This window comes from Lepidochelys olivacea, assembly GCF_965140295.1.
Source record: "Lepidochelys olivacea isolate rLepOli2 genome assembly, chromosome: 7".
Taxonomy (NCBI): Eukaryota; Metazoa; Chordata; order Testudines; family Cheloniidae; genus Lepidochelys; species Lepidochelys olivacea.
This window is the reverse complement of record NC_140417.1, coordinates 45,261,937-45,289,466: the sequence shown is the minus strand read 5'-3', so window position 1 is coordinate 45,289,466 and position 27,530 is coordinate 45,261,937. Positions and strand designations below refer to the sequence as shown.

Below are 27,530 nucleotides of genomic sequence, written 5' to 3'. Positions count from 1 at the left end.
AGAGTGAGGAGTAGAGAGGGAAGAGCTTCATAGGTTCCTCATGTCTGATGCAGAAAGAATCCATGCCCTAAGGAATCCACTCCAGATTTAAAAGGAGATACACTGTATGCTGGGACAGGTGACCTGGGGTACACAGACTGTTCTGCGGAGAGCTCTATCCTTGATATAACCATACATGACAAGTTGCTAGTTCTTTATCTTAATGCAGCACTTTAGGGCCAAATTCTGTCTTGATGTACATGTCATAGACATTAGTATGGTTGTGTGGTGCGTAAGCCTGCACAGATCTAAGCTGGTGTATTCACTCAAGGCTCATGTATGTTGGCCATTTGGGGAAGGGCTGACGTAACATACAAGGACAGACTGACACAGTCATTTATGTCTGAAAGGCAAGGAGAGCAGCGTGGTGCTTGAGTAGGGAAACCAGAGCAATTTATAATTTGGCCTAGTGAAAACTAAACATCAGCCCAACAGGTCACCGGGCAAAGGGACTTGAGCTACAGGAATGACCTTCCATAGACCTTACAAACTAACCCTCGATGCTTCTTCTCAGTGGCGTGCCAGGACAGTTTTATTAAGGCATGCAACAACTCACTGGCACACCTTAGGCATCCAAAATAGTGTCATCCATGCCACGTGACCTCGCATGTACCATATGGGCCAAGGTGATGCTGTTTGGAGGTGTAGTGGGGTGGTCACCCGCTCCGGCCTTGAAGGGCTTAAAACAATCAGGAGAGGGCTGTGGCTAGGAGCAAGCAGTTCCCAGGCTGATTGGGGAAGCAGGCTCACCTGTGGCCATGCCCCAATCAGGGCTCAGCTGTCCCTTATAAGAGGGCAGTGGGCCAAGAGCAGACAGAGTCTCCTCTAGCTGTGGAGGGAGATCGGCCTGGCTGCTGGGGAGTGTACCAGGGTATCTGAGGTGAAGCAGGGCTGGGGAAGGCCAGAGGAGCTGGGAGACTCCGGACTAGAAAAGCCCCTGGCTGTAGGCTTGGCAGACGGCCTAGGGTAGGTACTGGGATTGCAGGGGGCAGCCCAAAGGTAGGCAGAGGCAGCAGGTCCAAAACCCCCTTGCCTGTGATGATTGGTTTATACACTGCAGTCCGCCCCAGTGTGCAGGGGCTCAGTGGTCACTGGCAGTAGCCAAAGACTGAGGCGAGGTGGGGATAGTGAGTGAGGGATCCCCGGGGAAGGGAGACCCAGGGACTGTGGGGGTACTGCCAGCGGGCAGCACCCTGGGTAAAAAGGACACCGGGGTCCAGGAGGGACACAGGGGCCAGCAGCAAGAGGGACACCGGCCTGCAGAGGGCACTCTGAAGGCTGGAAGAGCTAATTCCCTGAGAGACCAGCAGGAGGCACCGCAGGGGTGAGTCTTGCACCGTTACAGGAGGACACGATTTTGTTCTACCAAATGGTGTCCTCCATCATGAGAGCTGGATGGAGTTATTCTGCGGACCGGATGCGGCCCACGGGCCACCAGTTGGACAACACACTGTTGGTCAGCATGCAAAGTGTGCCTTGCATACATAAACGGCATACCACTGATTCTTCTTCAAGGATGATAATCAGCCTGGATGAGTCTGAGGGATGAACTGATGACCAGATCTGGAGCAAGGGAAGGCCTTTTTCTCTCCACAGCATGTGGGTGGGGTCATTCTTTCCCTCCTGGAGCACTGAGCAGGGATTATCCACTGTGGTCTGGGTTGGGGTGGGATATATCCCAAGTGATTGATAACCTGAGACTGAAGGGGGCTTTAGTCACTTATAGATCCCAGTCCTTTCCGTGACTTTGTTTTCTCCTTGACCGGTGAGGAATTATGTTACTGGGGAAGGGACAGGCACCAAAATGGGCTCTTGGCAGTGATCAGGTAGCTGGTGAACTGTGACTACTGCTCATCGCATTGCTCATAAATGCCTTATTCTTTCCTTGTGCTCTTTTGTCTGTCTGTATCCACCTGTTGTCTCTTGTCTTATACCTAGACTGTCAGCTCTTTGGGGGCAGGGACCATCTTTTTGCTACTTGTCAGTACAACACCTGGTGCAATGGGACTCAGTGCTACCATAATACAAAGGATGAAAAGCTCACCCACCGTGGGCAGTTTGCTCAGTAAACTCAGTGCAATGGCCCCTGAGCCACAGCCGATTTCCAGGATCACTGGGTGAGAGACAACAGTGGGGCACTGGTGACCCACATTAACTGCAGGGCTCCCGTTCCTCTGGATTTCTTCTTCCAACACCAAGGAGACAAGATCCTAGCAGAAAAGGAAAAGTGAGCTGTTTCTGTGGGAGTCTGATGATGACTCAAACTAACACCCAAGAGCTGGGGAAAAGGAGGGTGATAGAGCCCCATTTCTCACCTTTGCAAACAAATCAAATGCATCTTTGTATTTTAAAAAAAGCAACACATGCCAGCAGCAGGACTGAGATCCCAGAAACAACTTCAGCTCCACATAGTGCTTTGACTGTAACCAAATCTGCAGGTGCCCTACAGATCCTTTGATATCTTTTAGGACATTTGAAAAGAATAAGCAACAGGAACACACACACATTGCCTGTCCCCCATTTCTTTTGCCACAATCATTAACTTTTATCTCTGAAAGCCTCACTACTCACCAGTCTTAGCCTAGCCTTGTCCAAAACTTTACTCATGGTTTGAAATCCCTTAAGACCAACCCCTAAAGCACTAAGCCAACCAGCAAATCGACAAGAAATACAGTAAATGGCCCAATCAAGTAGGCTTCCTGTTTTGGCTTGCATTGCACAACTACAAATGCTGGTTTGTTATTGCAGGGTCACACTCAGGAATGGCTGGTTGTTAGCATGGATTTTTATTTTATTTTGACAAGTCAGCACTAGGATCTTTATTGTGAATCACATATAAAAACCCACAACAAAGAACTGTATGGATTTTGCCAACAGGTATATGAGCAGAAAGATGCTCCAGGGTAAATTACAGGCCTCCCATTCTAACTAGCAGCATTTTATGTCAATCCAGTGTGACAAAGTTCCTCCTCTACCTTGGTGGGTCTTGCGCTTATTGGTTGCTCGACCATCTGGCCAGACCCTGTCACACCATAAAGTAACAATGAGTGACTGGTGGGAAGGTCAAAGTCCTTTATGTAAAATGCTAGATTTTTCTCAGGAGCCAGCACTGAGCTGCCTGCAGAGTGAACCCTATTTGCATGGACATCCCAGCATTTTCCCACACCCTGCTCTGGAAATCAGGCCTAAAGTGGATTAGAGAGCACAGGAGGCCTCAAGCAAAACTGCTTGGTTCATCTGCCTTTGCTGGTTATTCCACACCACAGACCAGTTTGTTGCATCACAGCAAGCTGGTGTGGAAACAGCTAAGATGTTGCAAACAGGTGAAGAAATAAGTAGCTGTGGCAGACGAGCCCTTAAGAAACAAAGATCCTATTTCCATGCAGCAAGCTATCCCTAGCAATAAAGGAAGACGAGCAGGTGAAATACCTGGGAGAGGTCAGTTGCCTTCCTAAGAAACCTCCACAAACATTTTTGTACAATGCATGAGCTGCTCTTCAACCCATTAAAGAAAAAATCCACATACACTGTGTCCCAAGCGAGAACTGGAGCTTGTAGCTGATGAGCAGCCTGGCTTGTTTCAATGTTCCCCTGACCTGGACCTGACTGTGGGAAAGGCAGTTTGACTGTCCCATTTTTAAAGGGAGCTCCTTGTCTGTGGATTCCTCCTGCAACAGGGTAAGATCACATGCAGGTGTACTCAGGACGCAGTGTATGGGGGTCTAGCATGCCTCTGGCCAGGTTTACACTACAAAGTGGCATAACTACATTGGTCAGCAGTGTGAAAAAACTGCCCCCCAGCCAACAGGAAAACCCCCCAGTGTAGATGCAACTTGGCTGATATCTTGGCTCCTGTCAACCTAGCTAACGTCATTCAGGGAGGTGGTGTAAATATGCTGCCAGAAAAACTTCTGTCGGCATAAGGTGCACCTTCATTAGCGGACTCTGCCAATATACCTATTCCAGCAAAGCATGTGTTGTGCAGACAAGACCCCTCTCTTGGAGCAGAATCAGCTGGTTTTGGGGAGGCTGGCTGCAGACGTGAAGCAGCACCCTTCCTCGTGTCCTCGGAAGGGGTTAGTACCCAGAAAGCTTGGTCAGCAAGAGTGCCCTTGCATGCTGGCCGTCTCTGATCACTTACGAAAGGGCTATGCTTACAGGAACACTCCAGTGTGACAAAGAGGAGACAATCACAGGGAGTGAGTACAGAGCAGTAGTTCCTTCTTATCCTATGCCTCAATGATCTCGTATTGCCAGAGTATTTCCTCATGAAGCTCTTCCAGGTCTCTCTCCAACAACAAATGCTGTTGCTCACTGTTTTCTTCTTTTGCCCTCAGGCGGGCATATTCCTGGTCCAGTTTTATGGATTGAGCCAAGACACTGTCCCTGGAGGAATGTATCTCTTCCAACTTGGCCTACAAATCCGTCTGGACTTGGCTGACCTGAAGACTTATTTCCTTGAGCCGGCTGTTCACTATCTCATTGTTTCTCTGCTTCTCCATCGGCACCACTTCTTCTCTAGGTCCAGCGCTCCTTGATCCCAGATACTAGCAGTTCCCACTATCAGACCATCTATGTTGTACAGTGCCTGGCATTTGCCATATTTATGAGCTGCTAGTTTCTCCTGCATTTGGATCATCTCAGCATTCATCTGCGCATGCAGATGCTGGTACTGCTTCTTTAACTGCAGGGCTTCATGGAGGCAAACCGAGATTTTTCTCTGAAGAATGACATACTTGTTTTCCAGTGTGTTGATTCACAGCCACAACCAAGTGGCTTCTCTCCTTCTCTGCAACCAGCTCTTTTTGCCTGTCTTCTAGTAGCTAGATTTGTTCGGCCAGTTTCAATAAGAACCCAGCATCTAGGACTGCAATATCACCTAGGACTGTTTCAATATCACCATCTGAACCCTAATGACACCCACTTCCCGGGACCTTTGACTGCCTCTAAGTCTTTGCCCTGGTTCTCCCAGTCTGGGAACCCCGCTGTCCTTTGGAGTAACTAACTGTGTCTTTTTCAGGCTCCTATATCAGGTTACTCAAGATCCTACCACCCTCATGCTGTGAGGATGACAAATAAGTCAAAGCATCCTCGGCAAGTTGGAAATAATCTGAAACCCATGGCTGACCTCTGTCCCTGAAGCTTGCCCCCAGGCTTGCCCACAACTTCAGTATCTTTTCTTCGGTGAGAGCCCCCTGGTCCAAAGTTCTTAGAGGGCAGCATCTTCTAACAGGCCCCTTTTCCCCCACACTTATTTACAAGTTACCCCCAGGTTATCACTCTTCCTTACCCCACACTGTGTCCCCTCAGTCCTTTGTTCAGTTTCTGCAGATGTCTGGGTCCCAATATCCTTAATAGTCCAGACTGGCCCAGGTGCCTCAGTGCCCTGTCTTGGTCAGCAATCTAGATAGTCTCTGGTTTCACAGGGGCAGACCCAACCTACATGCCCATCTTGGCAACAGCCAGTGCACCTGACTGGCAGGACCGCATGTCTCCTCCCCTTTCAGCTTTTAGGATGGGCCAGCCTGTCCAATCGCTACCCTTGCTGAACCTACCACCTCCCCCCACACCATGCCAGGGACCAGAAGGTCTGGGGTCATCACTGTTTTCTGTCCCCCAGCCTGGGAGGTTGGACGTCTCACAACCAGGGCGAGCACAGGCACCTCTCTGCATTCTCATCCCTCCTTGATGGCAGGGCATTTTCAAGTCCATATCCAAGCACCATAAGTAAAAGTATGGGCTGTCCCTACAGGCTCCCTTGTGGCGCAGCCCGGTGCTGCAGATGTGCCCCACCTTGACTCCTCCTGATTGGGATGTCAATAGATTCACTTGAACAGCCCAAGATGGGGTGGGAGCTGGGAAAAGGAGAGGCCAACACACTAACAAAAAAGCAAGTTATCTTTATATAAGGCTTCAAGGCAGGAACAATTACAATAAACAAGTCATAAAGCCCTCACCTCAGAGCCCTGCTTATGCTCCCAAACTTAATGTTCACAATCAAAGACTCTAGTTAGGTCAATATCCTAGAGCCTGAGCAGAAACAACCCCACTGCCCTCCTGAAGCCTGTATGGCTTCTGCTCCTCTCTCTTGCTCTGCTTCCTCTTCCTGTTTACATAGCCCAGCCCTTAGGTGGGGAAAAGCCTCCTGGATTACCTCCAGGCTGCCCTAGCTGTAGGCTCCAGACCATCCCTCAAAGGCGCAGTATTCTCCTTCACAGACCCCATCCCAGGGCAAGCGCCCTGGTATTTAATTTGGGAAATATGCTCACCTGGGAGAAATCAGCTCTCATGTGAATACACAGCCAGGAGACTAAGGGTTTGTCTACACAGGGAAATTGATCAGCATTGCTATAGCAGAATAAGGGTATGCCTACATGACAATTAAACATGTGTGGCTGACGCATGTCAGCTGACTCAGGCTCACTAGGCTCAGGCTACAGGGCTGTACAATTGCAACAGAGATGTTTTGGCTCGGGCTGAAGCCCGAGCTTTAGGACCCCACGAGTGGGGAGGGTCCAGAGCTTGGACTCCAGTCCGAGTCTGAATATCTACACTGCAATTTTAAAGCCCCACAGCCTGAGCCCTGCGAGTCCGTGTCAGCTGACAGAGGCCAGTGATGGCAGTTGCATTGCAGTGTAGCCTAATTGTTCCTCTAAAGTTGTGTCAATATAACACCCCACCGAGGACACAATTCCAGAATAAAAGTGACTTTATTCTAGAATTCCAGAATAGAGTGTCCACAAATGGGAGTTATACCGGGATAGCTATAGCAGGATATTCCTCTACAGCTGTGCCAGTCAATTTCCCTAAACAGACAAACCCTTGGTAAATAGGCTTGTATTCAGATGGAAATTTCATTCCCCAGATCCTACTCTACATCATCAGACTGGAGCTTCCGGCTGGGAAGTAGCATTAAAATGGAAGTATTAGAGACGCCAGCACTTGACATAGAGAAACTGAGCACAAACCTCACCACCTTGCACTCCAAGTACAAGCTACATTTCTTTGACCTTATATTCCCTAACATAAATATACAGCCATATGTATACTAACCCCTTCCCTCCTAAACACTATCAGAAACCCCTCTCCACTGCACATGCTGCTCCCCCTTGGGAGAGGCTGAGAAAACAAACATGTGAAAGGTTTTAGGTTGCTTAAGGAAATACTGGAAAGTGCTCAAATACTTTGGTGATGAGCATGCTATAAGAAATATAGATTAGAAATAGAGGTTTCTAAAATGGCTTTACATATTAATTATACAATATATAGTATATAGTCTCATATTGAGAGTATTTACTGAGCTAATTACTGCTATAGAATGTAGATGTCCTTTCAGTCATCTCAATCCACTAATCTAGCAGACAAAGGCATAACAAGATCCAAGGGCTGGAAGATGAAATTATGAAAATTCTAATTGGAAATCACAGGAAACATTTTAATAGTCAAAGTAATTAACCTTTGGAACAGATCATCAAAGGATATGGTGAATTCTCCATCACTTGCTGTCTTTAAACTAATTACATTGGATGCCCTTCTAAAATATATGCTCTAGTTCAGACACAATTTGTTGGGCTCAGTAGTGCCAATTACATAAAAAGGAATAGTAATTCCCCCTACTGCAGGAACTACATGCAGTACGTTAGACCAAATAATCATACTGCTCTTAAAAATCTACAAAAATTGAATATCTAGTCATCCTATTTAGCTTAGATGTTTGTATGTCCCCATTAACTACAGTATGGTGAGCACCTATCCCTATTTAAAGTATTTATCCACACAACACCCCGTGAGGTAGAGAAGTGCTATTATCCCCATTGTAAAGATAGCAAACTGAGGCAGAGAGAGACTGAGGCCATGTCTACACTATGGGCGATAGAGTAGCACAGTTGTAGCTATACTCCGGTAGCGCCATAGCATAGATACTTCCTATATTGATGGATATGGTTTTTCCATCAATGTAGGTAATCCACCGTCCTAAGCGGTAGTAGGTAGATCAATGGAAGAATGTTTCTATTCTGGGGGCTAGGCCAGTGTAACTAAGCAAATGAGCAACACCGCTTGGCTGATCTAAATTTAAGTGTAGGCCAGGCCTGAGTGACTTGTCTGAGGTCACACAAGAAGGCGGCTGTGGCAAAACAGAGAAGTGGCCTAACCTGGGGCATGGGAGACCCAAGTTCATTTTTTCCCTTTTGGCATAGCTCTGAAAACTTGTGCTGAGTGTCTCCCTCTCAGGCAGCTGGGAAAAGTGAAGAACAGAAAGGTCAGAATCAGATGGTGCAGATCATGTCAACACAGTGCTTGGTTACCGCCAAACTATTTTTTTGTTTTCCTTTTACTGCTGCATATTAAAAACCTAAGACACACATTAACAATTCACCTTAGAAATTCGACCCAGTTAGATATTTATCACTGGGCACTGGAGAGGTGTGTTATCCACTTGATGGAGAAATGCTCAATTACGGGGCTATTAAAATGCAAATTATTGCTTACAATAAATGTCAGAGCCAGTGTGCATGCAGCTCACACGCTCAAAATCCTGCTGACCTGAGTCATTGCCACAGATAGTGGCAGAGCTGCTGGATTTATACTCCTTTCTATGCAACTGAGTGTGTGTGAGGAAAGGTTGTTTAAAAGAAAATTCCCCATCTAATCCCAAGAATAACCCCTACCAGCACCTTTGCTCTGGCACGCAGTAGTCTTTAGGGGGAGAGGGAACAGGGGGAGAGGGGACGGACTGTGAGATCCTCCTCTCCTTTTGCCAGTGGAAATGGGACCCAGGCACCCTTTGGCATGACCCACAAAGCCATTAACAGCCTTCAAGGAGAGATTGTACATTTCTCCCAGAGGCTGGATACCTAAAGGTGATCCACAGCAGAAGGAAAGGCTGCAGAAAGGAGGGAGAGAAGAGGATGGTGACCCTAGAGTGTAGCAGATGGAGTGAAGCAAGGACAGAATACTGACCCCAGGAGGGAAAGAGTGACAAGGGGATAGAGTAGAGATGATCGACTTGACCAGTGATGCATTTAATGTGGAAGTTTCACTACCAGACGAAAGCTTGGAATTTCCCTCCCCAGACGAGGCGGCCAGTTTCCTCCAGTCCCACCCAGGGGGGCAGGGGCAGAGATTATTGCCCCACATCTGCAGCGCTCCTATCCTTACCCACATAAGGAGTGCCCATCTGCTGCACTCTAAGTCCAGCAAGCAGGGGCATGGCCCACCTTCGTGCTGTCTATTGTCCAGCACAGCTTTGCTCTATTGCCTTTGGTTAGCCCGCGAAGGATGGATGGTGCTGCAGCAGGGCTCCAGGCTGAGACTCAGGAGACCACGGGTTAATTCCTAGCTCTGCCACAGAATGAGAAAGTCATGTTCTTTCTTTGTTCCTCAGGCTCCCACCTGTACAGTGGGGACAATGATAATTCCTCATCTCACAGGGGCAGTGTGGGGATAAATCCACAAATATAATAGCCCCATCCATGGTGATCCATACATAATACCTGTGATCCATACACTGTGTAATCATCTATAGGATGTTGGGCTGGGGATGTAGGAAGAGGGTAAAGGGTTGCTATGTGTGGGGATCCAAGTTTGGCACCCCCATTGAACCAGGCTGGGAGAACTGCTCACAAGTATAACACTCTTCAGCTTATACATCCCACATTACCTAGGTCTTGTCTACAAGGGGAAATTGACTGGCATAGCTATAGCAGAAATAGCTATGCTGGTCAATTTTCCTGTGCTGCAGACAAGTCCTTACTTTACAGCAGTGCTTCTCAAGCTATCTGATGTGGGGGACCAGCAATTTTTTTTCCAATGTGTGCGCAGACTGGTAGCCGATAGCTCACGGACTGGCACCGGTCCGCGGACCACCACTTTGAGTAGCACTGCCTTACAGTTCATGTAGGAGGAGTGGTGAGTAAAATTCTGTGGCTTGCGTTGTGCAGGAGGTCAGACTAGATGATCATAATGGTCCCTTCTGACCTAAATATCTATGAATCTATGAAACTTCAGAGGCCGTGAGCTCCATGAGTACATTGCTTTAGTGACCCTCTTTGGCAGACAAATGGGGTGCTGTTCGCAGCCTCTGGAGGCAGTGATTTCCAGCCCCTGTTTATCTTTGACACAGGGAGGGAATTTAAGAAGAGACTGGAAAAGGAATGGAGCAGGGCATCCTTGGAGTTGGTGGGGGGGAGAGGGGGAAGAGCTTTCCAAACAATCTCCTTTACCAAGCAAAAAAAAAAAAAAAAAGTGTATCCACTGTTGCTTGATTCCCATCATTCCGAGGTTCTCAAACTTTCGCTTGCCTTAACAAAGCAACCCACCGAGTCCTCAGCCGCTTTTCCAAAGTGACTTGTTTGACTTCACTGTCTGAATCCAGCTAACTTCATGCTATGATTTATTTTTTCCACTTCCCGAGCTAATTGTGAAATAAATGTGTACATTTGCAAACACTCCCAGTTCCCCATGAACCCTAACCCCACCCCTCCAGCAGACACATTCTCACAGGTTCTCGGTATTAGCTCCCCACTCCCTGTGGCCGGGTCTCTCGTTCACTGTGTTTCTTGGAACTGCAGCTGCACAAAGAGAAAGTCAGGGCACCGCTCGCCAGAACCCAAACCACAAGCTCTCCACCTATGCAGCTCCATCCGGCAGATAGTATATGGCCAGGCAGCTTGCAATGCAAAGATGGGGAGGTGGAAATACACTTGAGAGTCTCATGACTAGAGCCGAGCAAATACCTATAAAAATACCTTACCCTGTTTGTTACTATTAGCGAGAATCAAAATGCTGAATCTGAACTGGCCAGGTTCACACCCCTTTCCACTGTCTTCTAGAGAGACGCTTACATATGCCCCGGGATATCTAACCTCCTTGCAGTCATTAATGGGTTTATTCTCACCACCCTCCTGTAAGAAACTCTACCCCCATGTTACAGAGAGGAAACCAAAGGACAGGAAATCTGTGGCTGAACCCAGATCTCCATTGTCCCAGTCCCCCGTCCCATTCACCGAATGTCCTTCCTCTATTCACTTTCCAACAGCAAAAATATTCAAGTAAACAACAAATCTAAGATTCAAAGTACAAGCATCCACCTCGGAAACTTGATTCCTAGGCCTGAACTACACTTAAAATGTTGAGCAACCTAGCTACATCGCTCAGGGGCATGAAAAATTCACACCCGAGCGTTGTAGCTCTGCTGACCTAACCCCCCCCCCACCAGAGTACAGGCTGGTAGGTCAATGGAAGAATGCTTCTGTCAACCTAAAAGAAAAGGAGTACTTGTGGCACCTTAGAGACTAACCAATTTATTTGAGCATGAGCTTTCGTGAGCTACAGCTCACTTCATCGGATGCATACCGTGGAAACTGCAGCAGACTTTATATATACACAGAGAATATGAAACAATACCTCCTCCCACCCCACTGTCCTGCTGGTAATAGCTTATCTAAAGTGATCATCAAGTTGGGCCATTTCCAGCACAAATCCAGGTTTTCTCACCCTCCACCCCCCACACAAATTCACTCTCCTGCTGGTGATAGCCCATCCAAAGTGACAACTCTCTACACAATGTGCATGATAATCTAGTTGGGCCATTTCCGGATTTGTGCATGAAATGGCCCAACTTGATTATCATGCACATTGTGTAGAGAGTTGTCACTTTGGATGGGCTATCACCAGCAGGAGAGTGAATTTGTGTGGGGGGGTGGAGGGTGAGAAAACCTGGATTTGTGCTGGAAATGGCCCAACTTGATGATCACTTTAGATAAGCTATTACCAGCAGGACAGTGGGGTGGGAGGAGGTATTGTTTCATATTCTCTGTGTATATATAAAGTCTGCTGCAGTTTCCACGGTATGCATCCGATGAAGTGAGCTGTAGCTCACGAAAGCTCATGCTCAGATAAATTGGTTAGTCTCTAAGGTGCCACAAGTACTCCTTTTCTTTTTGCGAATACAGACTAACACGGCTGTTACTCTGAAATCTGTCAACCTAGTTTCAGCCACTCAGGGAGGTAGATTACTTACACTGATGGAAGAAAGCCTTCCGTTGCTGTAGGAAGCACCTACACTATGATGCTAAACGGCTGTAGCTGTGCCAGTGTAACACCCAGAGTGAGTCAAGCCCTAAGAGTTAATGGTCATCCACTCTGGGAACAAAAACCGCAGGGTGTGATGCATGTTTCCAATCAAAATGAACCAATGTTTCACATGTACGGAAGATCACAATGAACTGTTCGCTAATGTTTCGAGGGCCATGATTGTTCAGGAAAATTATCTGACAGATTAATAGAATTTTGCAAGCCATTCACAGGAAATTTGTGAATTAAATTTAAAAAAGTCAATTTCATGGAATAAGTTATTCATCACAAACTATTCACTGTGTCCAGGCTCATTACAAGAACAAATCATTTGAAAAACATCTTCCTTAAGAAACTAGTTAAATGCTGAAAAGCCCCTGTGTAATTAACCTCTTCACCCCAACCACTTCTCTGCGGCTCAGGATGGAACACAGTGCGAACTTTGGTCAAGCACTGCTTTGCTGATGTCATCCTACGTCCCATTTGCATTAGGAGACTGCAGTGCGAAAGCTGTCAGCAGAGGTATAGCAAGCGATTCAGCTTAGAGTTTGGTGGGGGGCTCATGCAATCTCTTATGGGTACAAGCCAAAAGAACCTGCTGATATCTAGTCATCCTCCAGTGGCTGTATAACAGTACCACAGAAACCCTACACAGTTTGGTGCTGCTGGCAGCCTCTGTGCTTAACAGTCTTAGGACGGGGTGCTGCAGTTCAATACTGTGCATACTGGAGGGTAGGACAGGTACCACAGGGTGGGCTGTAGGCCAGGGCTGAGGTGCAGTGGCAGAGCAGTGTGTGGGCCCAGCAATGGGATGATAGAGTATTATAGGTTGGAAGCTCATTGGAACAGGGACTGCCTTTTTGTTCTATGTCTGTACAGCGCCTAGCACAATCGGTTCCTGGTCTATAACTGGGGCTCCTAGAGGCTATGATAGCATAGATAATAAATATTAATAATCAGTACTGTCAGAAAAACTGGAGAGTAACCCCATGTTTTTCTTTCACAAAACACAAAATTAACAGCTGCAGGGGCAGGGAGATAGCATGTTAACCCTCTTAGCACCCCAAACGCTTCCTACAGGCTGACTCTGATGCTTCTCAGCACTCCCTGGGAGCATCCCTTTGAGTCATGCCATTCCTGGCTCAAGTGTCCTGAGGCAGCAAGGACAATGAGGTTTGAGGGTCAACATTCAGGGTGGTGTTCTGCCTATGAATCTCTCAGGTTAGAGTTGGGAAGCAGGGAGAGACAGTGAGCGATACAGAAGGTTGGGTGTACACCCCTGTCCAAATACCCAGAGACACACACTCTCGCTTCCTGGGAATGTTTTTACATGTGTTTTTTTTCCCCCAGAAACTGCACTTTCCAGAATCCAGGACTCCCTGCAGAGCCTAATCTGATCGCCCCCTTCCTGTCTGTTTGTCCATTGGCTCCCAATCGATCTGCAACAGGGCACACGGAGGCCAAGCAGGAAACGTGAGCATATGGAAGCCATGGAAATTCCCCCCTGACCCCTTTTAAACACAAGGCCTCCAGGCCAGCTCCATATTCAGATGGCAGCACAGCTCACAGCAATCCCAGTTCATCCCCTGGCTGGCAGTGTGGGGAAAGGGACACACCTCACAAGCCTCCCACACAGACCCTAGACAACTCCATGCCAATGGGGTGCTGAGGCAGCCACGCTAGTGCTTTCGGACACAAGGCCACTGAGGGGGGCCTTTGATCCTATACGGACCAGGAGGCAGCTACATGGATGCCTCCAGCGTTAATCTTCATCCCCTCATAGCTGCCCCTGAACATTTGCAAAATGCCAGCTTCCTCTGAAGCTGCGGGTGCCACTATCAAAGACAGGATCCCAGACAACATGAACCACTCAGCTCATCCTGTCTGGCAGGATTCTGTGTTCTTAAAACCCCATTTAGGCTAATGTTGGTGAGGGACAAAGGAAATGGGTTGTGGATTCTGTGCAAGCTAATCTACAGGCTTTATTCAAATAACTCTTCCCAATTACTTTTCTGCGGTAGTTTCACACAGCTCTAGTCCTGACTTCCCACCCTGTACTTTAACTGCTAAATCACACTGCCTCTTAGCTAAGGACCTGAAAAACATGGACCTGAGATCGCAATCTCAAACAGAATAGGATTCCAAAGGAGCAGAGGCTTGGAAGGCAGGAAAGTAAGAGTCCATGTGTGGTATGAGGGCTGAGAGATACAGGGAACAACTAGTATGGTGGAGGGGCGATACCCAGAGCATGCATTAAGTCAATCCACTCCAAGCATGTCTAGGTCCATGTGTGTCCCTAAAGGAAAGCTGCCTCCTCTCTGCCCAGCACCGAGGGGAGCAAATTGTGTTTGCAAAGGAAGGTTGGGGATTTTTAATTAAAAATTGACATTTCTGAGTCTCTTTTGGCACTCTCCAGCTGCCCTAGCATAGCTCCTTTTATCAAAGGATCCCAAAGCCCTTTCCAAAGGTGGGCAAGCATTGGCATCTCCACCTCATACACAGGGAAGTCAGAGGCACAAAGGCGGGAAGCGATTTGCCATGGGTCACACAGCAGCTCACTGGTAAAACTGGGAAGAGAATTCAAGTCTCCTGACTCCCAATCCATGGCTCTAACCACTAGACTACATGTCTTCTGCACTTGCTGAAAAGTGATGCAATTTGTGGCATTAACAAGGAGTCTGAGGAATAAAAACAGAGGCTTCGATCCATCCAGCATCAATACTGGCTTCTCAAGCAGATGAACATAATGCCGCTTACACATAAAACAGTGGAGAAATCCCGCACTTTGCAATCTGTCTATTTAAAATACACAGATTAACGAGTCCAGATCTTTCTCGTTCTTCTCCCTTTTGTACGGCTCTGAAGAAATTAAAAAGTTCATAATTAAGGTTAACTAAAAGTTCAGTTATAATCCATGAAAGCCCTCAATGAGTCCAATTTTGATCACATGCTTGTAGAACATATTTCAACACAAACAAAATGTCACTCAGGCAAAGCCTACACTTGAAGGTAGGGGTATGATCCCCAGCTTGCAGAGCCATACTTACACTAGCTCGATGGCTGTAGTCACAGTAACATGGGCAGCGGTGAGCAGTGGCACAGGCTAGTTACCATGAGTACAAACCCGCCTGAACCCTGTGGGTACGTAAATCAGGGCAGCTGGATCAGGATACCATTCCCCAGGCTTCTGTGGCTACACTACTCTTTTGAGCTAACGTGAGTCTCTCTCTGCAATCTAGGAATCACACCCCTAGCTGAAGGGGGCAAGTAGACAGCAGTGGTTTTAGTGCATACTCCCATTCAAGAACATCAGAGTTATAAATAAAACACAATACCCCTGCTCTTGCCAGAACAAAAACAAAAAACAAACAAACAAAAAAAGGAGTCAGAAACCTAAGAAATGCACAACTAAGGATGCACGTTCCCCAAAAAAACCTTAACTCTGCCCCACAGCAATGATAACCAGCTAGCCATCCCTCTTCCTGTCTTTGCACACGGAGTATCGGAAACGTGCATCATAGAATATGGGGTTTACGATTCATACACACACACGCACACATCTCTCATGCTGAATGTGCCTCTTAGTCCTGACTCCATCCTTTCCTCTTTACAGGTCAGTGATCTATTTCTATGATCTAGCCCCCACAACTAATCTAAGACAGGCTTGTCTGGGGTTAAAAAGCCTCCTACAGCTCTGAAATGGTGCTGATATCCCAGCCAGCCACAGGGCTGTGGAGGTGTCAAAGGTTGTCATGATGAATCCCCTAAGGCTCAAGTGGGGCGGTGGGCCCTGACAAGGCCTAAGAGGAGGGTCAGAAGTAGTGCTAATTAACCATTCTGTGGCTTAGGGGGCAAAGCCTCCTAAGGATAACTGGAAGTTGTCCCTTCCTGTGGCTCTCCATTCAGCAAGTCCACAGGAAGGAGTTTCAGAAGGTTCTGGATGGAAGCAACTATCCCTCTCTGGCAGGAAAGCCATCTCCAAAGCAAAGCAAGCCTTAATTTGCCTAAAAATACAGCCTCACCAGCCAGGGAGGAAAACAGACACGGGAAACCCTGTTAATCATCAGCTACAGGAAAATAATTCCTGGACGTCAAATGAACCTAGAGAGTGAATCTGAGCCTGGAGTGCCCTCTAGAGGTGAGACGTGTATTACCAAAATAATCTAGGAGGTAAATAATAGGATCAAATTAAAAACTCATATACATGAAATTATGAGGAGGCTTAATTTAGCCTGTGCTTACACAGGTAAGATAATATATGGTTTGCCTCTGGCTTGAGGCATCCTTCACATTATTTTGTTTTTCTCTATTGCATAAGAGGCTAAAACACCTGTACATTATGCAGAAGAACAGCACACAATCTAGCCTGGGAATTTGTGGAAGGTGTTTCCCCAAAAGACCAAGGACCCATTGTGAAATTATACTCTATCTAGACTGTAAATTCTTTGGGCTAGGGACGGTCGTTTTGTGTTTCTACAGCACCTAGGACAATGGGGTCCTGGTCCATGCTGGAGACTACTAGGCACCACTTCAATCCAAAAAATAAGATATATAACAGTACATCAAAAGTAGAGAAAAGCCAACCTTTGGCAAGAAAATCTCCACTCATGCAAACTGCTGATATAGGTAAATCTGGGATGTAAACACAGAAATAAAGCCAACCACCTTGCTTACAAAAGGTTTTTGGTGTCTTGAGCCTTTCACTTTGATTCTCAGAAATCTTAGGCAGCCCTTGAATAGGCAGAAATTTTCTGAGACAGAGTTTAGTATCAGTTTCTTAAAGAAATCTGGCAAGGATCTGAACTGAACGAGCACTCATGGACTCAAAGCCAATTATTAGAGCTTAAAAGAACTCCGGTTTCACATGGAATTTCAGCTTTACCATGATGGGTTTCAAAGGAATCCAAATGCTAATGTAAAATACAAGAAAGGGTGTGAAACCATATAAGCTGAAATGAATGCAAAAAAATGTGGGTTGAGAGTTTACACACCATGGAGATGGGTGCAGCGTAAGAACTTGAATAGAGTAGAAAGTGATGAATTTCAAACAGGTGAAAAAGAAAACCAGAAAAAGGTGTTTATTTTTCATTTATATATTTGCTCATACAATCAAATATTATTCTGCTGGTTTCACACCCCTTACACGTCTGTTTCCTTATTCTTTTTTGTATTAATGTAGCACCTTGGGGCCCCAATCAAGAACCAGGACCCCATTGTACTAAGTGCTCTACAAATGTGTAATAAAGACAGCCCCTTCTCCAAGCTTGTGTCCATGTTTACAGGCAGGAACATTTGTGGAAGCAGCCAAGTTTCACCAAGTAGCAACAGGAAGCACATTTTGTACTTGTAAATATATCTGCATCAGAGTCTCAATAGTAAGAGTTACACTCAGCCAATCAGGGAACAGAAACATGCCAGATGACTTGCGTGCAAACAGAATGAACCAGTTCAAATATGGGATAAGAATTACTGGCAGTGAGCTGCCTGTGCATGATCTACAGACCAAGAATTATTCAGACGTTATCTGGTGAATGATTTCTAACCACCAATCGCTATGAGAACATTGCAAGCTGCTTGCAGACAAATCACAAGCAGGAAGACAGCTCAAATGTACTGACTACATTATTTGCTCAAAAAATAAATCAGAGATTTTCCTGTTGCATTTTTAAAATAAAATGGAATTCCTGAAAAGTTACATTGGCAACATATGCAAAGCAACATTCACCCCTGAAACACACCACACAGAGTTCAATGTCTGAAGCAGCAGAGTGAAAGGAGCTGAACATCCACTCAGCTTGTGCAACAGATTATACACAGTATGTGGTGCTTGGAAAGAGTACATGCACAAAGCATCACCCAGCTGGATGGTGCTCAATATCTGGACCTGTCCCTACCCACTTCCTATCCAACTATCCTCCCCCAAAGCTGGCCCAGGAGTGCTCCCACGTAGTGTCAATGGCCTGTCAATTGGGCCACATGTTTGTTGTGATTGTGACATAAATGGTCTTGCCCACACACCTTCTCGAGACAACAAACAACTGAGTTCCCAATGTTTTTGTTAGCTTGACATTAAACTAGAGGGCACGGCTGGGAATGGTGACAGTGTAGGATGGGATTAAGGCCAGACAAAGAACACACAGATCTTCAGCCGTATCTCTCTGCATCAGATACCAGAAGTGGCTGGCTCAAAATACAGCAGCTTCATCTGAGCCAGCAGCAGGTGCTCCCATTATTTAATGTAGGATCAACAGAATCAGACCTGAGCAACACACAGACTTACACAGCAGCAAGAGTGAAGCTCAGCATACCTCACCATCTCTTGCCATGCCACTGCTGACCAGCATATGACATTATAGAAATGATGATGAGACAACAGAAAGCCAAAAAACAGCAACAGCTAAAAGAGAAGCAACAGCAGCCTGGGGTATATGCTGCTGCGCTTTCTGAGTATGACAGATACTTACTCTGCCACAGGGTAGGTTCCCCTCTAAACCCTACTCATCAGCACCCTCCCACTACTCCTCCCTATCACCCTCACTCATCAGATCCTTTGCTATTTCCTCTTATATTTCCAGATGAAATGATACATAGGACAACTCCTCTGTCCTCCCAAACTCAGCAGCAGCACAGACCACCTGCCTGCCAGCCTCTGGCCTCTCACAAGTGCCTGCCTGATTGCTTCCTCCTTCCAGTTAGGCTTGGCAAATTAGATGTAAATTAGTGGGTGGCAAGACATGCCACGTCTCTCTGCAAAGGAATTCGCTGACATAAGAAACACTCCCAGGAACCTCAACAAAGGGGAAATTTAAAGCCTTTTGAATCTCTAGGATTGTGCCAACAAAGGGTTTGGCACCCATGTGCAGAACAGGGGTGACCCTGAGGAGATTTCAGCTGGGATCCATCGGGTGGAATGAAGGAATGTGGCTGCATTTTGTTGGTTAAAAAGGCACTGTGGCTAGGATATCTATGCCCTTGTCTGTATGGAAAAGATTTTTTGTTATAACCTAAGGTGGGCAAACTATGGCCCGTGGACCACATCCAGCCCACGGGACCGTCCTGCCAGGCCCTTGAGCTCCTGACCAGGGAGGCTAGCCCCTGGCCCCTCCCCTGCTGTCGCCCCTTCCCCGCAGCCACGCCACTGTGCGGGGAGTGTGGCTGGCTCTGGCCGGGCAGTGCGGCTGCCTGTCCTGCCACTCTGAGCGGCATGGTAAGGGGGTGGGGAGCGAGGGCACTGGATAAGGGGCAGGGGTTCCCGGGGGGGCAGTCAGGGGGTGGTTGGATGGGGCAGAGGTTCTGGGGTGGGACGGTTAGGGGACGGGGAGATTGGATAGGTGTGGGAGTCCCGGGGGGGAGGGGAGGGGGCCTGTCAGGGGGCGGGGGTGTGCATAGGGGTCGAGGCAGTCAGAGGACAGGGAGCAGGGGGGGTTGGATAGGGGGTGGGGTTCCGGGGGGGGGGGGGGGTTAGGGGTGGGAGGTTCCGCGGGGGGAGGGGAAGTGGTCGGGGGCAAGGAGCAGGGGAGGTGGCGGGGACCAGGCTGTTTGGGGAGGCACAGCCTTCCCTACCCGGCCCTCCATACAGTTTTGCAACCCTGATGTGGCCTTCGGGCCAAAAAATTTGCCCATCCCGACCTAAGGTGTGAACCACTGTAGTTATACCAGGATCAACTCCTATGTGGGCAGTCTTATTCCAGTTTACAGAGACCTCCTTTAGGTTTAATTTATGTCACTTGTGAAGGGATTCAAGCTATACCAAAAAAAAGCCACTCTTATACTGGAATAGGAGTGTCCACACAGTGGGTTATAGTGGTCTAACTGATAAGACTTTCCCTTGTAGACATGGCTTCAGTTAGCTTTTCACTCTGGGTTCCTGCCTGCGCTGAACACCTTTAAATGCAGCATGTTCCAGCACACTGTATTGTAATTTGGGCCAGTGGAGATGTATTTACCAAACAATGCAAGCACATGGGCAAAACCAGCAATACTCTCTTGCATTGGCAATCATGGCCTGCTCTGTATGCAATAGGCCTTTAAGGACTGGCGGGGCTGGTGCTGCATGGAAAGAATTGGAGCACAGCACCTAAGGAAGCCTCATCAGCAGATGTTTTGACTTTCAGAACATACAAGCTCCCTCTGGCATTTGTGCCAACATTGCAGCGCTGAATTAGAAGAGGGTCAGAGGCTGGAAATGCTCTCTGAAGTTGAGAAGAACAGGACTACCTACGCAACACAGCTGCTAGAAACTGTCCTTTTTGGTGGTTGATTTTGGATGTAGCTGTTGAGGGGCAGCTTTCTAACTAAGAAAACAATAATTCAGGGCCCCTGCTCCAAACTGAATAACCATAACCAGCAAGATAAAAGCAAGGCATCAGACACAACTCGGGCAGTCTCCACTCTTGGATGCGAGCACTACATTTAGAGAAAGCAATCTTGGTGCAGTTTTGCCTAGTAGGTAGAACTCTGCATGGATAAAAAATTTGTATCTGCATCCAATCCACAATCTGCAAATATGGTTCATGGATGCAGATAGCCACAGATTTCCAGGGCTCTATTAGTAGGAAACTAATGAGGTTGCGCTGATGTCACAGTCCTGAATGTGACTCCAGCGCTGAACATTCATACGGTCACTGTACAAGCGAGGGTAATGGGATTCTTCACCGAGGGCCTGCTCGTCCTCCCATTAAAATCAATGGGAGCTTTGCCATTGACTTCAGGAAGAGCTGGATTGGGCCCCAATTCTCTTGCCTAACCAAATAACAGAAATGTTTTTTTCCCAAATATTTTATTTTTGGTTAATGAAAGAAGCAGGATGAAAAACCCTGGGACTGGAGGTCTTCTCTTTATCTACAGATCAAGTACAGTATATCTAGGTGCTTTCCACACAGTCTCTCTCCCCCCCTCAACATGGCTCACCCCTGAGGTAGCAGATCAGTCCTATATGGGTGAGGTATTTCAGTCTCCATGACTCACTGCCTTTGGCACCTCTAAGACTGCCAGCAAGGGGGCTAATTGTATCGGTCATTTTTGTGACGTGGGCACCTGCCTAGGAGGAACTAAGCAGTGACGCACCAATTTAGTTCATAATGGCCACCAAGCTGTAGTCAAATGGTAAAAGTACTTAGTTACTAACCAGCAGGGAGCAGATCTGAGCCAGAGAGCTAGAGGTGAAAAGCTCCATGGCCAATCCTCTTAGCCATCCAGTCTCCTTACTTTCTCATCAGTCCAGGCAGATAAGGAAAACATGGTGACTCAAGGGGTCGCTGATGAGATATGGACCCCACCATGTCTAGGACACTGGTTCAAATCCAGCCCATGCCAGAAATGACCGGTTTGGTGGCCTAGGGAATGAGTCAGTGATCTGAGTCCTGCTTCTTCAGTGCCTGTCCTGCAGAAGCTACCCAAAGGGACCAGCTTCCATCCCCTACTAACTCAGGCTCAATCTGAACCAGCAAAGACACAAATACCCACTACCAATATCCTGAGATTTCAAGAAGAGTGATTGCTACCTCCAACCACAGGCTGATTTTGTTAACATAAACTCTGAATAGCTGCAGGCTTCTTATTCTGGTATCAAAGTACCAAGCCATTAGGCTCCATTAACAATGTCCTTAGGGTATGGAGAAAGCCATTACATAGCAGAAAAAAAGGAAAACGCTCCAACTACTTCCACTTGGGGTTTCCTTGTGACTGGCCTAGGTGAAATAGAATCGCTAACAAAACCTGCCTTAGTGTGGAACTGGGAGAAACACAACCTCTCCCCCAACAGCATGGGCCAGGAAGCAAAGTTCACCTACAATAGTCTCATATCTCCTTTTTTGCCTCCTCCTGCACCCGACCCCGAAGGAAGAGTGAGATGGTCAGTCTGGGCAGCTCATCACCTATAGACTCTCATAAAGTACAGGGCACATCTGTAGCAACGCAGTGTATGGAAGAGCAGCTTAAACACCTCCTTTCCAAGGTCTTACCTCTGTCTCAGGCCGAGGAATGAAGACTGGGGGTCTCATCTTGAGGGTCAGTTCCCAGAAATCCCACTCACCAAGGACGTACTGCACAGGCATCCTGCAACAGGAGGGGGTGGGTTACACATCACATTAGGACTAGACTCCCCTGTTACAGACAAGCCCTCAATCACCTTCTTATCAACCTCCAAGCCATGGGCACTGTCATTGCCAGCAACTTCACTTCAGGGGATGGAGGGCAATGCCTAGCACTGTTAAAGATCCTTGGATGTGGAACTGAAGGGGTCTAACAAGATGACCCATGAACACATGGGCAGTGAGGGGATAATACATGAAGCCCAGCATCCACTACTGACACATGATGCCTCTTCTAGAATCCCCAACAGACTCCTCTGTCATGCATCGCATTGCTAACCCTCACTGCAGGACACAAGCATGTTCCACAACCACCAGTCACATGGATAATTGGGAGGATGTATGTCTGCAGTATCCAAAGAGTTAGGTTTTTTTCCATATCTCCTCTAGGCTCACTCCAGATGCCTTCTGGAGGTCTCAGTTTTCTCAATAATCCAAGTCCCTAAGCATTTCCTCTCCTCACAGACTGCCACACCATCTCCAATTCCAGGTGACTTGCAGACATTGGCCAAATTCACCCCTGTACTGAGAGATCCTGGGGGGAAGGGAGGGGAATACTGGGTTTTGCCAACTCTACAACAGCCAGAGAGACCCCAGCATCAGGAAAATTCCCCAGAGGCTGGATCTGCCATCTCTGGGGTGGAACGTGACAGCTATTTAACACTGCACAGCAACACTGCACAACAGTTGAGGTCAGGGAGCCAAGAAGAGGACCGTAGCCAGTGGAAACTGACAGGGGAGTGGAAGCACGAGGCACTACTCATAGTTTCTCTAATGGACTCAGAGCTAACATCCAGCTGGCCCTGGCCTCTTTTGTAAAGTTCCACCCGATGCAGCCTCCTTGCTCCAATGGCAGACTCCTATTACCGCCACTCCCTGGTCATTCAGCGACAACACAGCACTAGCGTCTGCTCTAGCCCATTGAATGTGAACACAACCCTCCTCGCTCTGTTTGTTTCCTCCATGCTACTTCCTTCCCACTGGAAGGAAAAGATGGTGGGATGGTTTTAAAAGGGGACGTTCCTACCTTTGTAGCCGCTTCGTACTCAGCTTCTGGATCTGCTGCTGCTGCTCCAATGTGAGCGGGGTGGAGAGGCTGCCAGCACCCAAGCTGTGAAACTGAAGAGGAAATAGCTTTAATACCTGCCCAACTGTGCAGCTTGCTCACCTCCTTCTCCTGTCCCTGAACAGCACCTTTAAAGGGTATTGGAACATTCACCAATAAATAACACCCCAGACTTTTTGAGATCCCAAATCAATAGCAGAATCTACACAGAGACTTAGAAGTGACTTACTCAAACAGTTCCTCTGCATTTACCTGCTAAGTTCTGGGGTTCAGGAGAGTGGGCCAAATTCAAGGCCACATAGCCATAGGTCCGGGCACAATCTGGGTGCCTGTTTCCCATGCTATAACCAGTGCTAACTCTGGCAGACCCCTGTATAGAAATCATTAGAGGAGGGCAAAATGCTTTACAAACATTAATGAATTCAGCCTCACCCCAATCCCCGTATGAGACAGGGAAGTGTCAGTCTCCCAATTTCATAGCTACGGAAACAGAGGCCCAGAGAAATTCAACAATCTAGTCAAGATCACCAAGTCCGCTGATGAATCACGAGTGCTGTGACTACACAACCATAATCCTTTCTGCACCACTTAACTGTCTTTGCTCCCAGGACGTAGGAAACGATATATTCGCTGGATTCCTGTGCTTCAGGGATCCCGTTTGCCTCAAACACACCTCGCCAGTAGCTGACCAGCTCAGTGGCTGTCATTTTAGCACTGAAATTCTGCTTCCGAAGCAGGCGGTGAGGGTTTAGGACACAGCATTTGGCAGGACTCCCTCCCTCTCCTTCATAGAGATTCAGGAGGCCCAACAGCATCCGGCGCAATGGGCTGGTGAGGAGCCTCATCTCGTCAGACGCCACTTCTAGTTTCCAAGATGCCACGTGTGTCCTTCCTTCCCAGGCCACCTTCACCAGACCTAGTCAATCTCAAGGCTCAGCAGGCCGGGGACATGGTCTCCTCACCACCTGACACTCCCACATCACGGCTGCTAAACGCCCACCAGACACTCGGCCACTGCGGGAGTCTTCTCATGCCCACAGGCGTTGTGAAAGGCATCCTGTGGGCATCTCCTCACATCAAGGCACCAGCTCAGGGCATCATTCCTCTGCTGAGAGAGAGAGAGAGCACATGTAGCTTATGGGCTAGTGAGTCAAAGGGAATCCATCCACCAGAGAGCAGGGTGCTTTCCTCACTCCCAGCCAGAAAGGCACTCACTGCCCACAGGAAAACACAAACAATCATTCATGCTATCACAAAACGCATCTATGTTTAAAGGGTTGAGATTAAACAGCAGGGAACTAGTAGAGGCAGGACACTGGGAATGGGGAACGGGGCTTTTCGCCTGTCACCAGCTCCGTTTCGCCTTGGACAGTAGCAACTGAGAGTTACAGTGCAAAGGGTGACTCCTATGTGAAATGAGTCCATAGTCTCAGCCCCCTGCCCTGTCCACACACCAAACCACTGCCATAACTGGCTCGATGTGCTCCCCATCCTCTTGCTGGCATTACAGAAAAGGCAGCGAATAGATGCAGAATCCAGACTCCCCTGTCACTCCTATAGGTGGTCCTTGCAGGGTTGAAGTACGTTGCTGGAGCAGCCTGTAGAGACCATGGCATGCTGTTGCTTGTGCTGTGGATAAACAGACTCCAGGCTTCGGCACCTCTCCTCAGTACCAAAACCTGCTTGCAAAGTGTAAAATAATTCCACAAACACAATGACTCATGAAATCTAACTGGGGGCGTATTAGTCTCTCACCTAGAGAGTGCTGCCTCTGGAGTCCATATCATAGCAACGCTGCTCAGCTTTGCAGGCCTGTCCCTCTAAGGATGGGCCAGTCACCACATTTGGTCTGGGAGAAGCCAGTACACAGCTATGGCTAAACAGCCACCACTTCTTGGCCTGGGACCTTTTGTCCCACAATGCACCTGAGGTGGCTGCATTGGATGGTGTGTCCTGCTGCCTTGGTTCTATTCTCCCCAATTCACCATCTCTGTATCCTGCCACCCTCATTCTATTTCCAGTCTGTCCCAAATTCTCCATCTTAATGTGAGCTCATGACATTCACCCACTCTTGGAGTGAAAGAGTGAAAGCCTTGCAAATTCACTGCCAGTCACCCTCCAAAACACTCTCATCAGCTGCATTGGAGAGTGAGCGGGAGCTGGGCTCCAGTCTCCATGCAAAGAGGTTGGGCATGGGAAAGGAGAGAGGACAGACAGGTTGGGAAGAGGGGATGGAAGGTAGATTGGCTCATGAAGGGTAGGAATGAGGGGGAGAGAAACACGCTAATGTGGAGAAAGCCCAGGTCAGGACAGGAAAATCTGCTAGAGGGAAGCCCTGGGCATCTTGGGGAGAGAAGAACAGCTGCATCCATGCATGGAACGAAGAGAAATAAACAGGAAGTCCAGGAGGGAAAAGAGAAAGGGAGCCAGAACTCTATAAAACAGTTGTTCAACACCGCACTTTGGAGCTGTGATTTAATGGAAAACACAAGCCAAAACTTTCCCCAGTTTTGCTCTGTGAGGGGATGCTCTCCCTTTTCAGTCCCTGCTCCCTGCAGTTGCTATGGCTTCTCCTTACCCCCACATTTTCTTTTTGGGAGGCTGATGGGGTGCTGCTTAACAACCCTGCGAGATGCCTGTCCCCAGTGCATAGAGAGCCACTGTGAAAAGCAAAGTAACCTTTCCCAGCTGCAATATGGTCTGGAACAGAACGGCAAAGGTTTTCCTATGAGGAAGAACACGGGAGAGAGCCAATCAGGTGAGAATTAAAGGGACCGAGTCAACCCACCTCTGTCCAAAATATTGGGTTTTGTAACCTCCCCGTTCGCCGGAAGTTTTACTAATTTTACTAGGGGAAATGTTCGCGCCTTGGTTTGTTTTTAAACTAGACTAGTGGGAACAGTGGCTTTTAACGACACACACTGCCACATCCCCCCTCCCTGCAGCATTTGCATTCCCAGCGCGGCAACAGACCGGAGGGGAACTGACTAGAAGCAAAAAGAGCCAGACGGACTCCGCGGATTTTATCCTGCTGTGCTGAGGGAAACGCAAAAAAATAAAATAAAAACCAACCCCAGAAACAACCAGCCAGAGGGAGGAGGGGAGTTATTTGGGGTTTCCCTCCTGTTTCGGAGCCTAGGTGCTGGGACAGCAAATCCACCGGGTTATTTACAACATACCAGCGACCCAGACCTCCTGGCAGCCCCTGCTGCCTTTTCCCCTGTCCGGCCCCGAGCCCGCCGGCGGGTTTGAGTCAGGGACTCCCCGGGAAAAGCCGGAGCCTGCAGCGCGCGCAGCAGCAGCAGCACGTTCTATCGACGAGCACTCGGAGCACTTCCTGGTGGGGCTGCAGGCAGCGCAATCCAGCGTGCAACCGCGGCCTCCGTGCACGGGTTCCCTCCGCTGCACTGTTCCCCCGCCAGCAGCACTCCGGGGAGAAGAGGGAGAGCTCAGGGCAGCAGCAGCCGCTCCAACAGCCCTGCCACGCAGCTGGGAGGAAACCGGGGAGGGGGCTGCTTCCCCACCCTTGCGCCCTGGAAAAAAGGTCCCAGTGCAGAGGTGGGTGACAAGGGAGCGTCCCCGAACAGTGCCACTTGCACTGTAGTGACTGCCACGTCCCGGCTGGGGTAATTTTCAGGAGTTCAGACCAGATATTCCCCAGTTTCATTAAACCTCATTATGCAATCAACAGTGCCCTTCGTTGGAAGACTCAGGCAGTCACCTTTGAAGACTGGACCCAATGCCTCATGATCCAGACATGGGATCTAATGCACCAGAATCTGTTCTACTTAGACTGGAAGACCTTTGGGGGCAAGGACTGATTTTTGGTTGTTACACCTGTGCACAATTCCAATCCTCAGCCGCCCATGAAACCTCTAGGGGCAGCCACAGTGTAAACAATAATTCAGGGGACTGGTTTCAGCCACTAACACAAGGGTCTCCTCTCAGGAACTTGGAAAGTTTCTCTCTCTCACCAGCAGAAGTTAATCCAATAAAATATTTAAATTGTTTTATTAAAGCTAATGTTAAAATTATCAAATACACAGGTTAAGGAAAGAGTGACTATACATCTGGGTGTAATGCTTGAATTGTTCCAAAAGTACAAAGTTAGGTTTAAAGGTCATAAAATATATATAGTACACAATCTGCAACATCCCAAATTCAGGTTAATAAATTTAACAAAAAAGTTTAGATATTAGCATCCAGATATTCAGGTACATCACTCATAAAAGGTTATACTAAAGGTTAGCTTGTGGAAA

General features: G+C 47.9%; 1 protein-coding gene across 6 annotated transcripts in view; it reads right to left on the bottom strand.

Moving 5' to 3' along the window:
- The window catches only part of HEMK1 (HemK methyltransferase 1, mitochondrial release factors N(5)-glutamine), a 133,909-nt gene extending 107,320 nt beyond the window's left edge, over positions 1 to 26,589 (bottom strand). For 3 of the 6 annotated variants that reach the window (XR_014712430.1, XR_014712431.1, XM_084634270.1), the window contains exons 1-5: positions 26,451 to 26,589; positions 23,865 to 24,379; positions 23,233 to 23,324; positions 22,077 to 22,170; positions 2,088 to 2,249 (exon numbers count right to left, since the gene is read on the bottom strand). Coding sequence is in view for 4 of the 6 variants with exons in the window: in XM_084634270.1 (XP_084490396.1) it covers positions 2,088 to 2,249; positions 22,077 to 22,170; positions 23,233 to 23,324; positions 23,865 to 24,116 (600 nt within the window). In the remaining 2 variants the exon portion in view is untranslated. Of the gene's footprint in view, positions 1 to 2,087; positions 2,250 to 22,076; positions 22,171 to 23,232; positions 23,325 to 23,864; positions 24,380 to 25,849; positions 25,997 to 26,450 lie in introns of all 6 variants that reach the window. The other 3 variants (XM_084634271.1, XM_084634272.1, XM_084634273.1) reach the window with 3 other exon arrangements.
- Between the last annotated feature and the right edge of the window lie 941 nt (positions 26,590 to 27,530).